Below are 17,457 nucleotides of genomic sequence, written 5' to 3' on the forward strand. Positions count from 1 at the left end.
TCAATTACATTCTATTTGTTAGAAATTAATACACTATGCCACTTTTTGATGAGAGAAATTGTCGCAATTAATTCTCAAATTGGAAAAGCAATTTGGTTTTATGAGCAAATAAAATTACAGCATGATAGAGATATTTTTTTTTTGCAAATGCAATAATGTACAAGATTTTTATAAATTCGATTTAATTTTTTGTTTTTGAAATTTTCCAACACTAAAATACAATTTTGTATCACCTATATCAAAATATTGGTAGTATAATTAATGATAGCAGAATAGCAGCATTTTATTTTTTATTTCTTGTCTTCAATCATTATTATATGATAGCCAAAATTGGTCTTTATTGGGGGGTTTGTGTAAGAAGGACTATTTATAGTGCTGATGGGCAGGGCAAACGCGGCTTCCTGAAAAGGGCCAACCATTGATCCTCTCACCATCCAGCCTAAATCTCCCTAAAAAAAAATTTAATATTAAAATAATTATATTTTTCTAAGGTTGTGTCTAAAAATATGTTTAAAAGCTTTAAGAAATATTAAAATTAACATTACAAGAAAAATTTTTATAAAAATGTTTATAATATATTAATATGCATATTTTGTAAACTATTCATCACTGTTAAATAATTTATAAAGTAAATATCACAAAAATATTAAATTATGTTAGAAACTATTAAATATTTACTCCTTGTCTAGCCTTATCCTCGCTATACAAACTTGCTACTTCGTTAAACTTCATGCCATTTTGCAGCTTTGATAAGGCTTCTTTAATCTTGGATTCTTTCTCACATAAAATGTGTCTCACCTTTTATAAAAATAATTTAAATATAAAATTTAATTACTTTTTATAAAATTATGCTCATATTATTTAACTTTAATTTTGGTTCCCCCTTTTGTGTTAGTAGTTGCTGTTTTACCACTACTTTTGGTTTCAGATGGTTTTGAATTTTTCTTTGGCATTTATTTGCACGAGTAAAATATATATTATATCTCACATTAGCTAATTTCTAAGACGAATGTGATAAATATAATATGGCATCTCTTGAACCCAATAATACGTTTTTAAGCATGGAGCGTTTTTATATAGATTGGACTAATATTTGTACATTAATTATATTTTATATGAATCTACCATCGTTATAAAGTTTCTCCCTATAATTTTGTAACGATTGTGTGAGATAAGTATTAGTGTGTAATCTGTGACAAATAATTGTATCAGGCAGGAGCTATCCTTTTACAAAAGGGGTGCTAAAAGGTGTTAATTTGTTTATACATATGTATGGTAAAATTAATTGGCAAATGAAACAAACAATTTATTTAATCCCTTAGTATACTAAAAATTATATCTAATTCCAATCCTCATTACATTTCATAACGATTTAATAAGAACAGAACGATTTATTTATTATCCTTATATGACTCAAAAAATTATGATAAAAATTCTTAACATATTTAGATGATTCAGAGTATGCAATCACAATTAAAAATTAATTAACCATTATATTACTTATCAATGAATAATATGGTTGGAATACATGTGAATTTTTAATATAAAATTTGATCCCTATTGTTGAAAAGGTTAAAAAATTTAAACAAAGAAGATTTTATTTACGAATGGCAAGTTCCTGAACAGTATTTAGGCATAGGCTAGACATTATTGTTAATTACGTTGTCTATAGCAAATAAGTAGACCCCGTAGGTAGACATGATTTCTCCTCCCTTAAACCAGCGGAAGCATTTAGCGGCATGTCAATCATAAATTTTTTAAAATTCCGCCTGTTTTCCCAATAGTTTGGGGCTGGCCTTTAGTTTTAAATTATAATTGCAAATGCCTTTTTGGCATGCCCATAACAACGTAGAAAGGGGATAAAGGGGCCCGCTGTGATGCGTCTAGTGTTATCTAATTTCCTTCTATAAGAAATTCTGATATCTTAGAATTCTCTAAATTTATAACAAAGAAGTAAGTACGAGATTCAAAGATAAATTATAAGTATTTACTTCCCTTTCCTCATTATATATGTTGTTTGTTGTATATTTTTTCAAAATTTTAATTTAAATTTTTCATTTTAAAAAGCAATAATTATATCAAAAATAATTTTATAAATAAAATTACTATATTTTTGATTTTTTTGATATTAATATCTTGTATTTAACTTAAATTTTAACATAGTATTTATATTTAAAGCATTATCATTATTTTTTCGCAAATTTTTACATATAATTTTTATGAACTAATATATCAAAATAAATTCGATATTTTGTAAAATTATTTTTTCTAACTTTCAACATCTACCTATACAAAATTAACCTAGATTCTTTAAAATCTGAAGACATTGGAATGTATATAAACCTATTGTCAATTATTAATCCTAAGGTAATCTAATTAAAATTTTTACAATTACTATGTTATAATATACAAAATTTAATTTTTTCTGAAATTTTTAAATAAAGATTATATATAATATCTTGTTATCATTTTTTTTTATTTCACCTAAAAGAATATTTATTTAGATTTAAAAATAAGATTATTAAGATAAGCTCAATATAAAGAGTTGAAAAATTTATAAATCTCCAATAATAAATTTTATAACCTTATATATGATCAATTTATATATTAATTAATTAAATTATTAGTTATTTATATTTAAAATATAAAATATTTTAAAAAAAATTTAATTAGGTATTGTAGTTTGTCATTATGCATAATTATAGAATTTCACTTTGTTCCTTAAATTTAAGCCATTATATTATTCATTTTAAATAAGATCTTAATGGCCATCTGGAGACCTTTGTCTAACACCCATATGATATCTAATTTGTTATAGCCAATCAGATTTTAGAATTTTTAAAATTTATAAAAAATTTAATTGCTTCCTAGAAATGAATGAATTTTTTTTTTGCAATATCAACAATATGTTTTATTTCATCAATTAAATAATAATTTGTCTAAAAATTTATAATTACATATAGTCAGATAAGTATAAAATAAAAAAGTTCAAATTTGGAGGTTCCTGAATTATCAAGCTTGAAGAGTAGTGTTGTTAAACGGGTCATTTTGAGCTAAATTTTAAAAATGGCTAACTCAATATTTTATTCAGTAGAGTAATACACTAGTCTAAAGTTTGCTTATAGATGGCACAAAGTTTAGACATCTATAAGTTGGTTTAGCTGTTTTTAATAATTGGCTCAAATGCCTTTTAATATAGATGAAAAAATTTATTTACAGCAAGAATTAGTAAAAGTAGACAAATTTTTCTTTACTATACCTATCTTTGGAAAAAAGATATGAAGGTATCACCATAAGGGAAAATTCTATTAAAGTATTTGCTGAAACACGATATCTTGAACCTCATTTAATCTATCTTTTCTTTCTTTTTTAAAAAATTATTTTATAAAAGATTATAAAATAAAGGTATTTTATTTTATTTTTTTGCTAAAACAAACAAAAATTTTTTATTTTTTTTTGAAAAAAAATGGAATTTCAAGGTCATAACTGATAATCAATTTTTTTTTTTTTTAAATATATAAAAATAACCATTTCTTTTGGCAGTCAAAACACGAAAGGTAGTTTTTTTTGTAATGACCAAAGTTATTAAAATTGAGTGAGCATTTGTAAGAAAAACAACAAAAGTTTACAATTTTTGTTGATTCTAAATCAATCCACCAGTAAAATATGAATTCACTTATTAACATGATCTTTTCTCTTCACCCTTCACTTCGAGCGTGGCATAATTATTCTTGATAAATTTTTTCAGGAAATTTTGATAAGTAAATTTTATATTTTGAAACTTTTTTTGTATTGTTGCCAGTAAGGTATAGAAAGTATTGGTTTAAGAATGGATAGATGTAAATATCTTGAGTTTTAAATTAGAATTAAAATTTGTGACTTCCATATTATGAAAAAAATCATAAAATTGAATATATCTTTTTCTTCTGTTGAACAAACCTTGAACTTCATATGACAATTTTCTACTTTATTTAAAAAATATAATTTTTGGTCCGAATATTTTTTAACATAATTTTGAATGTTTTTAATCGAATTCTTACAATTCTTAGATAAAAAAATTAGAATCAATCACATCTTAAAAAAAACCAACTAAAAATATTCCTACTATTTATAAAATTCAGCCTATCTTAGCTTCTTAATTCCACTAATCTGAGGATTGGAATTTTTTTGGTTCCATATCTCATTCAGTAAAGACGTTTTTTTTGTTTATTTTTCTTTCTTTGTGATTATAATATATATTTTTTTCTAGCTTAGGGTCTAATGCCTTTTATTTGAAATATTAAACCTAGAATTTGGATTCTGCACGGGAACCTCCAGAGCCCGGGTAAGTTTAGAAACAGGGACAAATTTATGAATAAGAAATCTCGAAACTGAGTCTATTTTAGACACTTTGATCCAGAACATTCAGAACTAGTATAAATTTAGAAACAGGAGCTGAATCAGATTTAGAAACCAGAACCTTTTATAGTGGTCTTGAGAAAATTTTAGAATTTTTTATCTTCCGGAATATTTAATATTTTATGTCTTTAATCAAAAATGTAATATTTAAAAAGATAATGTCCCATCTATATTTGTTTCTTTTATTCTTACTCTTATTTTTTTACTTAATTATTTAAATGATATCGATAATAAAAAATATCTGGTAAAATTTCATTGTCCCAAAATGGAACTAGCTTTCAAAATAACTCGTTTTTGTTTTACCAGAAATGGGGACAGAAAAATTTTATAAAAAAATAATTTTCTTGCTGCAAATTTTTTTTATATAATATATATATTCTGATTGAATATTTATCAATAGCCATTCTTAAAACCAAGATTGCATTTGTATTTGACTCGTAGAGCTCATAACTCTGGGTTCATTCAAGTTAGAGCTTTAAGGCTCGGATTCTCTGTAATTATCATACAAAGTTTTATTCGCTTTGATCAAAAGATCTCCGATCGATTCGTCATTCGAATTAGGGGTCTGCAAATCACGGTTCGGCCCGAGCTGGGTCAATTTAAAAAATTTGGGCCCGGTTTGGGCTTAAATTATGACCGATTCAGATCACTAATTTGAATAACCACCCACCCATAAATGAAGATTTCCTTAGATACGATACCTAAAAACTGAGCGGCATTTTGGATCACTGCTTGCACACATATGTTTATACTGATAGCCAGTGAATTTTTTTTTTAAAAAAAAGGTCAAAATATTTAATGGGTGAGAAGATTTATCCTTCCTTGGCAAATTTTAATTGGCGTTATTATATGGAAAACCTCGCAAGGATGTGTTGTTAAACGGCACGATTCGAGCCGATTTTTAAAAAACGGATGACTCCAATGGTTTATCCAGAAAAATCTTAGGCAAGCTGAAGATTTTCTGCTATATCGAGTCTAGCCGTTTTTAAAAATGGGCTCAGATCATGGCATTTAACAGCACTTACTTGCAAGTCAAGCTAGAAGCATTTGAAAAAAAAAATATTATTTTGAAAGTTTTGCGCCAAAAGCGATAATTGGAATGTAATATTTTCCGGAAATGAGATTAAGGGACAAATAAATCTTTACGTATCGGTCTTCGGACCGCGCACCTCCGCTAAAAAAAATATAAATCCGGCTGCTCAAGACCCGCTAAAAATTTTTAATCTCCAATTCTCTCTTTAATGATACACACACACACACATATTTATATACCGATATTTCAAGGAGTTAGGAAAAAGCACTCGTAATTTTATATTTACATTCCTCGAGGAAAAGTGAATTAGCATAATTATTGTTTTCTCTTTTTTTTTTAAAAAAAAAGGCTTATTTAAATACCGACTTTTGAAAAAAAAAATATAAAAAGTGATACGTGTGGTTATGATGATTTAGGATATTTATTAAAATTGTTTTTAATTTTTTTTAAATTACTATTCAAATTAAGTAATTATAAAAATAAAAAAATATATATTTTCTAATTGGGGCATTCTTTGTCTCACCGAGGAAAAAAGGGAAAAGAGAAGAGAAAAGAAAATTTAAATAAAATTTGACTAATGAGATTTTTTTTTAAAAAATTTATCGAATAAATAAGTGACTAAAGAGGAGATAAAAATTTGTTATATTTTGAAGCGATGACGTATAACGATTCCTAGACTGGCTATCGCATTTGAAGGCGTCGCGGAATGCGAATCAGCTGGACCCGCCATTTTGGATAACCCGCACGGTAATCATTCTCGTGCTAAGAAACTAACTATTGAATTTATTAACTCGCTTTTCAATAAAGTTTGCAAATTTTTTTAACAATGATACCAAAATGGCGTCCACAGCTGTTTTTATTGATGTATACACTTTTAACGAATGCATCGTCATTCTGGGTATCATTATATGTGTCATTGATTTGAAGCGCGTCATCGCCATAACCGTTGAAAAATGTGACAGAGCCATGTTTTCGCGCCGGCTCAAACCGGGGTAAATTGGGGAAGGACTGGGGCTTGATAGATAACCTTTAATCCCTTAATCCTACTATTGCGGCATGTATGAAATTGGGGAAGTAACGCAACCGCCATTTTTTAAACTCCTTTTCTCGGCTCCCGGAAAGAAAGTCGAGGATGGTGAGTAAACTTATTCGAGAATTTAAATTTCAAAAAATGAGTCGCTATTTGATATTCGATAGTTTCCCCGATTACATCATATTCTCTAAGCGTTTCGCATTAGAGTTTCCTATGTATGAACCCTCATCAAAGGCGCCGTATTTTTTTTAAACCCTCCAATGGTATTCACGGACGACTCAACCAATCATTTTTGTTTAAAGGTTTAATTTTAACGCCTTTATTCGAGCAAGCAAATATTTCGCGTACTTTGAAATAAAAAATGATACATTTTTCGAGACATATGGTTTTAACTTGATGCCCAGATATGTCATTTTTTGAAAGACAGGTCATTATATTTTTTATCTTGATTCGATAAAATGGGTAGTAATAAAAAAAAATGTAAATAAATTAAGATTATGCCCCCAAAAAAATTTTTTTTTTTATAGAGTGTCAATAATAACTTATTTTGGCAAAATTTTTGATTTTCCTTATGGTGCCCACAAATCGAGCGTTTTTAACGCGTCGTTTCAAAACGCAAATTAAAAACGTTAAACGCGACTAAGTTTTTAAATTGAACCGTTAATTATTATTATTTTTAAAATATAAAACGACTAAATTTAAAACAAAAAAAAAATGTCGTCCAAAATTTAAACGAACGCATTTAAAATGCATTATTTGCGTTTTGAAACGTTCAATTTGTGCGCGGTATTAGACTAATCCTAGGAAGTTTAAAGGGAGTGCCCATCAAGACTCAGATAATGGTAAAGTAAACAGGCTTAGGTGGTATGGGCATACAATGAGAAGGTCTATGAACTACATTAGGAAAATAAGGTTGAAAGTTTGGAAGTGATGGGCGAACGTAAAGGAGGAAGGCCAAAATCTTCAATGGGGGCCTAAAGTTAGAGCCAATATGAATAAGTATAAATTAGATAAAAGAGAGATAGCAGGAATAACATAAAGTGGAAAGAGATATTGGAGGAGCTTACCACCAGAAAAGGTGAAAGCTAAAGAGAAAAAATAATAAAAATTAGACTATTTTTTAACTATCCTTAACCACCTTTTACACTTTTATTTCTTTCTTTCTTTCTATCCTCACATTTATAACAATTTGTTAAAATATTTGTCTAATTAAATTTCAAATTGTTCTATATTATTTGTATTTTTTTTAAAAATTATTTGTCACTTTTTTAATTTTAGGGCTTTTTTTTTATAAAAAAAAGACGTTTATACACTAGAAAACCCGGTCCGAAAATGCCCGTTGTCATAGCCCGACTCGAAATTATTTTCAGTAATTAGGCTCACCTAAGACCGAAGTAAATTCGGAGCTCGAGTAGGGGGTCATCGGGTTGGGCCTTGTGAATCACTAGCATAATAGAGCGAAAACATTTTTTAGGACTTAATTTAGCTCCGAATTTTTTTTTTATCTATTTAAACTAGAATACCGCGGTGCATTTCCGGTTCTTTCAGAACCGAAGTTTAAAAAAAAAGCGATGTTACATTTCATTTTCCTTTATTCTTTCATTTTTTTTTTGTTGACCTAAGTTATTATTTTTTTAAAAATTTTAAGAATTTCAAAAATTTTGTAATTTAATAAAAATAAGATTAGATAAAACATCGTTGAAATTATCGAAGTTATTTGCTGAGTATTTAGATTTTAACGCGCGAAATTTTAAGATAATTAAATATTTTGATTTCGAGGTTTAAAAAAAAAATCGTACCGCTTACCGCAATCGATCACGTGGAGCAGGCCTAGATCGGAACGGGAAATATTTATTTTATGGGGCTCTAATTTAATTTAAACTCAACGACATAATAATAATAATAATACTTGGACTGACGATGCGTCCATTAAAAGTGTACATCAACGAAAAACAGCTGGGGAAGCCATTTTGATTACCCATATCATTATTAAAATTTTTAAACGAGAAGCTAATTTTTTCTCAAGTCTGACGTTTAACAAAGAATCGCCTGAACAAGTTGTCAATTTAATGGTGGTTTTTTTAAATACTGATATGGGTTACCAAAATGGCGGCTCCAGCTGATTCGCATTCAACGACGCTTTCTACGTCAAAGTTTAAACTACCCATCATTTTTTTCAAACGACTTTACGAAAGCATATCCACCATAATGTTACCCGTAAATTAATAATTAAGTTCGTTAGACAACCATTACTATAATTTTTGTCCCAAATTCTGGTTGGGCCTAGCACGATCACCCCTCCCCCTCCCTTCCAACTTTTGTCAAGAGAGGGGTTAAGCAGCCCAGTAAAGAGGGTGGTCTACAGAGACCACTGGCGCCTCTTTAACCTGTTACAGTTGTCAATTACGAAATAGGATGGATGTAGGGAGGGTTGGAATGATGGATCGAAGGTATTGGTATATCAGAATTCAATTGTTCTCATAACTGCCACCCCACAATAGCGGATCAAAATGTAATTACTCCAAGTCTTAGGATGTTCTAGCGACAAATCTCTCGGTTAGAATTTTAACCGAATTATCTGATACCTTTTAAAATTGAAATCCGATATAATCTTTCCCCTTGTGATCTTGTTATTATCCGGTCCGGCGGGTTATTAAAATGTACGACCCGGGTTTTGATAAAAAATTCTTTAAAAAAAATCGGCGAAAAATGAGAACATTAAATTTTACATATCTCGCGACGCGATTTTATCAGCTGGTTAATTATAGATATTTCGGTCCCGGATTTTAAAAATCATACCACTGTCGGACCCGGTTTGTATTGCATTTCCCTGTCTAATTATTTCAAAATTTAATTTACAGATGATATAATTATTTTCAGGAAAAATAAAAACAAAACTTCGAACTTCTTATCGGGAATTCGCGTTGATTATTACCCGCCCCGATAATGGTCATGACGGAAGATAACGCGATAGACTTTTCGAATCGCGCCAAATATTTTCACTTCGAAGATTTGGCGCGCACGGGAAAAGAATTCGATCCTTCCAAACAGTCCCCACTTCAGCAGCAACATAAGCTTCAAAATACCGCCAATATCCAAAATTTTTACCGCGATTTTTCCACCCTACCATCTATATCCTCCAACAAATCCTCGTGCCACCCTAGTTTATCGAAGGCGGGATCTTGCGGTGAACCTAATCGTTCCGCATTTTTTGGGGGAGATAAGTCGCCTCTAGAACATCGACAAAAAACCGATCGAACAGCTCCAGCTAATATGACTACCGTTTCGAACCCTAAAAAGGTCAATTCCTTGATTGCCATGTTTTCGGGGTCTCACGGAAGTGCCAATCACCCCCCTCCACATTTAACTTCCGTCTCTTCTCCCCACATCAATAATAACTCCAATAATTTCCCTACTCATTTTACCTCCTCCTTTCACGCCAACAACAATGTCAATCATCCTTCGAATTTCTATGCTTCCTCCAACATCAACAGCAATGCCAATCATACTTCAAATTTCTCGGCGTCCTCCCACGTCAACATCAATGCCAATCATTCGTCAAATTCCTTTGCTTCCTCCCACGTCAACAACAATGTCAATCATTTCCCTCCTCATTTCTCTCCCCCCTCATCCCATGTCAACAATTCCAATCATGGCCAGTCGCCGGTAGTTATATCAGACCCGCGCCGATGTTCAGTCAAAACGGCTGGCCACTCCCCCAATCAATCTACCGCCAGTCATGTGACATCGCCTACTTGCCAGAACATCTGCCATGATAGTAGCGGTACCGGCGGTCAAATGATCGAAGTTTATGATGACACTAAATTTGGTCTAGCCGGACTGAGACGCAAAAATAGCTGCGACGGAAAAGTCGGCGAGGATAATTCCGCATCGAGTAGCAGCACGAAATCTTTTGACGTTAATGGATTATTCACGAATCCTGATGGCAGTGAAAAAATTGGAAAAGATAAAAAGCTTGATAATTTTTCCAGAAAATTCCAAAATTTATACCTTCCTGACATTACAGATGGGACTATTCCCTCGGACACAGCTAAAAATATATCCGGTGACAAATCGAAGAAAAATGACGACAAATACTATAGTTTTAAAAATGGCCGCGATTTAACGGCTGCTGTTCGTGACAGTGTTTCTCATTTCACCGATTTCGATGCCCCATCTACCAACGCGTTTAGGTTCAACGGTAATGCCAGCGACAATTTTCTAACCAATCACGACGAAGGAAAAGGTTACGATTGCTCCTCTCGTCGACCACGAATCGCCGAAATTCTCGACACGCCCTTTACCGTACATCAAGCCGCCCGCAATTCAGTCGATTACGATAACGCTGTCACACCTACCCCACCAAAAGAACAAGTATAAAAATTTATTCTATTAAAAAGTTGAAGCGAACATGATTATTTAAAGTATCATAGATTGAATAGAAAGAGAAAGAAGGAAAAAAAACTAAGAAAAATATAAAAAATAAATTAAAAAAAGAACCTAGTAATGGAAATCGCCGATTCTGACCAGTGCCTGACAACTCCTCACGATCAAATGCCCAACTACCAATCAGAAGATCCTTATATCGATAACAGTTACCCCGCGCACGCGCGTCAAAACTCCAATGATTCGACGGCGTCCTCATCTTCCTCATTTAGTTCCTTACTTTTAATAGGTTGGCTCTTTGATTACATTTTTTTTTTAAAAATATAGTTTTGTTTAGAACATCTCATGAATGGCATGATGTCATTTTACAAATGATTTTATTATTTGTATATATATAAAGTTGCTTCCACGGCCGCTCCCGTTCACCTGCGCAATATCGAAAATACGGAAGACCAAGAAGCCCGTCTTTGCGCGCGTGACGACGACCATTTTTACGGACGAAACACCGACAGCCAATTATCTTCCTCCTCCGACTCCTCCCAGCAAATGTCCCCAGTTCCCGCCCCTTTTCGATCTCTCTTTTTCGACGGTAACAAATCTCGGCACGGGTCTGGCGACGAACGTTTGGATGGGGTTATTTCTTTTATTTTTTCGATTTTTCGCCCCAGCCCGAATATATCACATTTTTAGTCCCGTACCTGGATAGGCTCAAATTTTCGAATGAACGGGGTGGTTAACTCGCGTTTCTTTAATTAAAAATCGGTTCAAAACACCGAAACCAAAATGTAGAATTTTTTTTTATATTATACCGAACTTAATATTATCAATTCAAATATGTTTTGTTTATTAAATATCTTCCATATAGCAGACCTCTGTCACGATGCCAAACCCGTTTAACCTTTCCAAGAACTCGGGACGCGGCCATTTTATGTGTTCTTACTCGTCGACTCCCGTTTCATGCAATAATCATAATGGCGGCGGTAGTATGAGTCTCTCCGGTTCCTTTTCGGGCAAGAACCTTGGCAATGCAAGTCAGCAAGTTCTCATCAGCAGGTAAAGAAAAAATGGGTTATTAAGGGTAGGAGGAACGAAAATCGAATTGATTTGTGTTAGGTAGACGTTTCATCATCAGCTGTGAGCGGAAAATAATTCCCGTTCATATTTTTTCCGCGGAGAGGGGGAGAGCTTATTTTTATAATTTTTGTAAAAGAATTATCTTCAGCGATTCTGTTAAATCACCTGACGTGGGCCAACTTTAAATTCCAAGATAAATATTAAAACAATATTTAAGATATATAATCTTAATTTACTACATTATTCAAATGGGCCAATCAGTTTTTTTCTCTCTCTAAACCAAAGGATAATAGTCAAGACCATCTGGTCCTCGACCTAAATATTCGGTTTTCGCATATGTATGTGTGTATCAGAGTGTTGAAATATAAAAATCTGTTTCTGTTTGAATTAAATAAATGATTTAAATCAAAAAAAAAATCAACTCAACTAAAATAGTTATTCAAAATTCATTTACGAATCACTTGGCATTTTTACCGCCAATAATCTTTTTGGCAGTTTAGGGCTGCGTTCCAAAAATCTAAGAAAAAATCTATAAAAAAATAAATTTTTAAGGAAAAAATTAACTTAAGCTATTTTTAATGTAAAAATAAAACATTGTCCTATATCATTTATTTCATCAATTTATATAAAAATTTTAACAAGTGTTTATTTAGTTTATATATTTCAAAAAAAAATTAATAAAAATTAAATAGGATAGGAATTTGTGAGGATCTTAGTTGTTAGCAGAGACTTGCAGGCCCGGCCCGGACCGGATTTTTTTAAAACCCGGGCCGGATCGTACCGGGCCGTATATTTTGAAACCAAATATTTAAAATCGCCATTATTAGCTGTAAATATCAAAAATAAAAAAAATATAATTTAAAAAAATTCGGGCCGGGCCGTACAAACGGTACCTCTGCAGGTCTCTGATTGGTGTACCTCTGCAGCTTTGATTGGTTAGTATGTAACATTAAGATAAAAAAGACTCATTTAACAATTTATTTTTTAATAATGTCTTAATACATGTAAGTCGTTGCTGAACAATTTTTAAATGATAACTGCCCATTTTTTTTTAGTGTCAGAAAATAGTTTTCTGGAAAGGATGAGAGTTGTAGTGGAACCTCTGGTGCAAAAATGACTCAAAATTTAGAGATTTTGTTAAGAAGATAGGAAAAAAATTTGGGAGGAAATTGGAACAGCAAATAACCCGAATTGTGATCAAGTTTGAGGAATAGCTTGTAAAGGCTAAATTTAACAAGTTAATAGTTATATAATGTGTGCAGAAATTACAGTATCATCAAAAGAATCAATAGACATATTTTGCCCAGTATTTATCATTAATGTATGATGCATATTAATTTTATATACAAGATATAAGATAAATACTGTTCCTAAGTGGCTAGATTCCTAAGATAAAAAAATATTTTCTAGTTTTGTCTTTTAGATAATTTTACATTTGTCTGTCATGATCAATTTAAAACTTGACTCAGAAAATTTGGTAATATCATAAACATTTTTCTTTTAACCTCAAATATTGTTCATTGTTCAACATATTGGAAGATTCCTACTTTTTATGTTAAGAGCATTAGCACCAGAACTTTATTAATATATTTTTATAATAATTTTTATTTTCACCAGATTTTAGTTGGGTGAGAGAGCATATAATTTGCTAAATTAAGCCTTTTACAAGCTAAAAATTACTTCTTCTACTTGATCATAATTTGGGTTATATGTTTTTCCTATCTTCTTAACAGAATCCCTGAATTTTAAGTCATTTTTGCACCGGATGTTACTGCGCAACTTATTATGCTTTCCAGAAAACTATTCTCTGACACTAAAGATAATATATATTTATAAATATAAATGGCTATAATTTTTTGGGTTAGTAAATTTTATAAAAATGCACTTGTAAACGAACGACTCTCTTTAACTGTAGTGTATAGTTCACGACGACATTGGGGATGGCTAATATCCCCGATAAATCTTTATCTGAGCTACGAATTTTAAGATGACGCCTGTCGCTATCGCTGAAATGAAGGCATATCCCTCCATTTTGAAATGAATGACCGAAACTTAATTTGTTTTAATCGGCGTCTTTGATTAAAGCATACGAGAGGAGTTGGCTATGGATTTGATTGATTGATTAATTTATCCCGATACAAAATGTATCGTGTTGTACTATGTGAAAAATAAATATGAGGGACACGTCCTAGCTCGTCATAGATTTTTTTTTTGTGTTAATTTTGAATCCCATTCAGCCAATCAAGCTTGGGCATCTTTTTATAAAATCTAACGACCATTCGGACACTTGACACTTATCGATTTCTAAAATGAAAAAAAAAGAAAGGACAATATAGGACTTGGCCTCTTTTGACAAATTTAACGTGCTTTACATTTATTAGCGACATTGCAGAAATATCAAAAATTAAGGCCGGTCCGAACATGCCCCGATGAAATTCTTTACGGCCCTGACCGGAATTTTTTTTAAAAAAATTCGTTATTTCTAATAATTATGGCCGGTATTTTGCGTACGTAATTAAAATAAAATATAAGCAGTAAAAAAATGAATATTGAATATTAAAGGCTACTCATTTTATTATTTCCCGACTATCAAATGGTGTGATTCATTCTTATATATTCGTTTTTAAAATTTTAAGTCCCTAGCCAGGATATTTAAAATCATAACCCCACACCGGATTCCAGGTTTGACCAGCAAGTTTCTGATATATATATATGTATATGCTTTAACTGTTGGGATCACCACTGCCGTAGGTTATTCAAAATAGCACGCGTGGTTCAGCACGTGATTCAGGATCCCCCCCCCCCTATGCGCTTCAACCTGGGTTCGATCCTTAGTGCGACTAATTTTTTCTAAACTTAATTCTTGACTTGAGATAAAATAAAAAATTAAACCAACTTAACTCTCCAATTGGAACGTTTACGGTTGTAATTGAACCAATCACGTCTTTACAAACTAACCAATCTCTCTTCAAGATTTGTGTACTTTTTTTTATTTTAAATAAGCATATGTTTAAATTTATATTAGAAAGTTTACTTAGATTTTTTATTATTATTTTTTTTACAAAAAACCCAGGTCAGAATCGAGAGGTTCTATAGCAAGCCTCACTTCGATCGTATCCTTGGCTTCCTCCACTAGTTACCTGTCACCATACGTAATTTATTTATTTATTTTTTAACTTCCGTTCACAAACCCTAAGAACGGGGTATTATGGGCCGAGCCTTTAAACAGCTGATTTGAGACCCGAATCGGGCCTTCCTTATAATCCGTCGCTAATCGTTGTGAATCTTATAAAACAAATTAAAATATGCGGTGTTAACTTATAATTTAGCATTGCCAAATATTGTAGAATTTTTTTTTGAAACCGAGAGATCGTAATTTACGACTTTATTATTTTTTTTTATATTTGACAGGAATTACAGCAGCTGATTGAAGAAGCCAATCAAAGCCTGGACCAATCGGGATCGAGCGACCATTTTGTCGATGTTTTGATTCTCCATCGCGAACACATGGGCGGGGGAATAGGTATAACGCTGGCGGGAGGCGTGGACCAAGAACAAAAGGAAATTCGGGTAATAGAATTTTTTTAACGCCGATGAAAGCAGACGGAAATGGAATTTAGAAAACTAAAATTAATGTCACCTGATTATTTGTTTTTTTATTGATATATTTTTTTACTTCCGCCAGATACACAAAGTGATAAGCGGGAGCGTGGCTGAAAAAGATGGCCGAGCTCAAAAAGGTGACAGAGTTTTATCTATAAATGGGAAGGCTATGCACAACTTGACACATCGACAAAGCGTCGAATTCCTAAAGGCTCCTAGACCCGAAGTTAGCTTTAATAATAAGAGATTGGAAATTTATTTGGTTTTTTTTTTAGGTAGTATTAGTTATATCCCGCCCAAAGACAGGTTCGTGTTCTCTTACGCGCTTAACCGACGCTGTCACGTCAATTACCAGTGACAGACATCGTCTCGACCAGAACCATCTCCTAAATCCACCCAGCAAAAATTCCCACGAAAAAACGGATAATTTTGGCCTCTCGACAACCATAGGTGGCGACGAAAAGTTACTCGTAGAAGAAGACATTTTAGGTTTAAAAATGGGTTAACCTATATTTTTAATTTATATAATTAAATTTGATCGCCCGATTTTTAGGGGGTAAAGAAGGACGACCAGCTGATTTCGTAGATGAATGCGCGCTAAAATGCGAACCCGGCGTTCCCTCCGAAGTTATCAAAATCGAGTTAGAAAATACCGCCTCGTGTGGGCTCGGCTTTTCGCTAGAAGGCGGTCGAGCCTCCCTATTCGGAGATAAGCCTATAACTATCAAACGAGTTTTTAAAGGTTTTTTTTTTATCCTTCATTTCTTTTTTTTTACTCCTTCTCTTCAACGTTTTTTCTTCGTTCATTCTTTTTATTCTTTTCTCCATTTATTTTATTTTACTTTACTTTTCAAAACTTTGCGATTTCGGAAAATCTGTAAAGGGGATGATTAAGATCTAACGCTTTAACTCGAAACACAAAATAATTTTTTTTTTAGGTGGAACTCTCGATAGGTGCGGTCTATTAAGCACGGGGGACGAGATTTTAATGGTCAACGACCAGAACACCGAACACATGACTCATTTTCAAGCTTGGAATTTTGTCAAATCGCTACCGGACGGGAAAGTTACGATAGTAGCCCGAAAAATGGCCACCATCTCTTAATCCTCCCTCACCCATATATATTTTTTTGATAGTCAGCCTTCATTTTTTTTACTCATTAAACAAAATTATTATTTTTCTATTCTCAATTCTTTATTCCCCCACTTAAATCCATCATTATTCCACCATCCCATAATTTTTATAATGCACCAAATATTGTTTATATGATAAAGCCATGCTCAAAAAAGATAATAATAAATCAAGATAATTCTTACCCCATGAGAACTACAAAAAAAATAGGAAATTAGATGAAGAAAAGATTTCTAATATTTTTTATATATAAAAAAAATTAATTGATTTTTATAATACCACCACAAAAATGAACGCATAATCCTTTTTTAAATAATTTTGAAAATAAAATTGATATTTTGCTACTTAATAAATATAAATCATAATATTAAAAATTGTATTAACACGAGAATCAAACCAACTATTATGCCTTATCTCCTATAATATTTATATTATAAATTATGCAAAACATTATTTATATTATTTTTTTTAAATATTATATTTTTAATATATTGGAAATAAAATTATATTTTTTTTGCTCTGGTATAGTTTTATTCCTTCACAAAAGGAAAGAAGGACGGAAGGAAGAAAGAAAAAAAGAATGAAGGGAAGAAAGATAGAAAATAAATGAGAGAAATGTAAATAGTAAAGTTTCTAAAATTGTATAATTATAACAGTTGAAATCCAAAGTAATATAATTTTTTTTTTTTAAATTTTATTTAAAAAATATATATTTCTGTGTATTTAAAAAAAATAAATAAATAAAAAGGTTATACAAAAAATAAAATTGAATCATGAAATTATGTAGAAAAATTATTT

At 31.5% G+C, this 17,457-nt stretch overlaps 2 protein-coding genes across 3 annotated transcripts; one reads left to right on the forward strand and one right to left on the reverse strand.

Moving 5' to 3' along the window:
• Window positions 1-38: 38 nt before the first annotated feature.
• LOC135931476 (peptidyl-prolyl cis-trans isomerase NIMA-interacting 4-like) lies at window positions 39-1,019 on the reverse strand. Its single transcript, XM_065468609.1, has 3 exons — window positions 867-1,019; window positions 679-798; window positions 39-449 (listed from the first exon to the last, which is right to left on the reverse strand). Exons 1-3 carry the CDS (start codon window positions 951-953, stop codon window positions 291-293), a joined length of 366 nt encoding a protein of 121 aa, XP_065324681.1. The 5' UTR covers window positions 954-1,019; the 3' UTR covers window positions 39-290.
• A 1,211-nt stretch (window positions 1,020-2,230) lies between these two features.
• Window positions 2,231-17,177, forward strand: LOC135922109 (myb-like protein A). 2 transcript variants are annotated; one of them, XM_065456520.1, is made up of 11 exons: window positions 2,231-2,367; window positions 9,345-10,838; window positions 10,962-11,139; window positions 11,251-11,483; window positions 11,716-11,903; window positions 14,998-15,076; window positions 15,336-15,494; window positions 15,610-15,753; window positions 15,803-16,016; window positions 16,081-16,269; window positions 16,466-17,177. In XM_065456520.1, exons 2-11 carry the CDS (start codon window positions 9,411-9,413, stop codon window positions 16,630-16,632), a joined length of 2,979 nt encoding a protein of 992 aa, XP_065312592.1. In that variant the 5' UTR covers window positions 2,231-2,367; window positions 9,345-9,410; the 3' UTR covers window positions 16,633-17,177. The 2 variants fall into 2 exon arrangements, with proteins under 2 accessions (XP_065312592.1, XP_065312593.1); XM_065456521.1 differs by having other exon boundaries at window positions 11,719-11,903.
• The last annotated feature ends 280 nt before the right edge of the window (window positions 17,178-17,457 follow it).

This window comes from Gordionus sp. m RMFG-2023, chromosome 1, assembly GCF_954871325.1.
Source record: "Gordionus sp. m RMFG-2023 chromosome 1, tfGorSpeb1-WG-v2, whole genome shotgun sequence".
In the NCBI taxonomy this organism is placed as follows: Eukaryota; Metazoa; Nematomorpha; class Gordioida; order Chordodea; family Parachordodidae; genus Gordionus; species Gordionus sp. m RMFG-2023.

Coding starts and splice junctions, on each gene's coding strand:
- LOC135922109 (XM_065456520.1), top strand. CDS start 9,411: ATGGTCATGACGGAAGATAACGCGATAGACTTTTCGAATCGCGCCAAA. Junction 10,839..10,961: donor CTACCCCACCAAAAGAACAA/GTATAAAAATTT, acceptor AATTAAAAAAAG/AACCTAGTAATGGAAATCGC. Junction 15,754..15,802: donor TAAAGGCTCCTAGACCCGAA/GTTAGCTTTAAT, acceptor TTTTTTTTTTAG/GTAGTATTAGTTATATCCCG.
- LOC135931476 (XM_065468609.1), bottom strand. CDS start 953: ATGCCAAAGAAAAATTCAAAACCATCTGAAACCAAAAGTAGTGGTAAA. Junction 799..866: donor AAGGGGGAACCAAAATTAAA/GTTAAATAATAT, acceptor TTTTTATAAAAG/GTGAGACACATTTTATGTGA. Junction 450..678: donor AGGATAAGGCTAGACAAGGA/GTAAATATTTAA, acceptor ATTTTTTTTTAG/GGAGATTTAGGCTGGATGGT.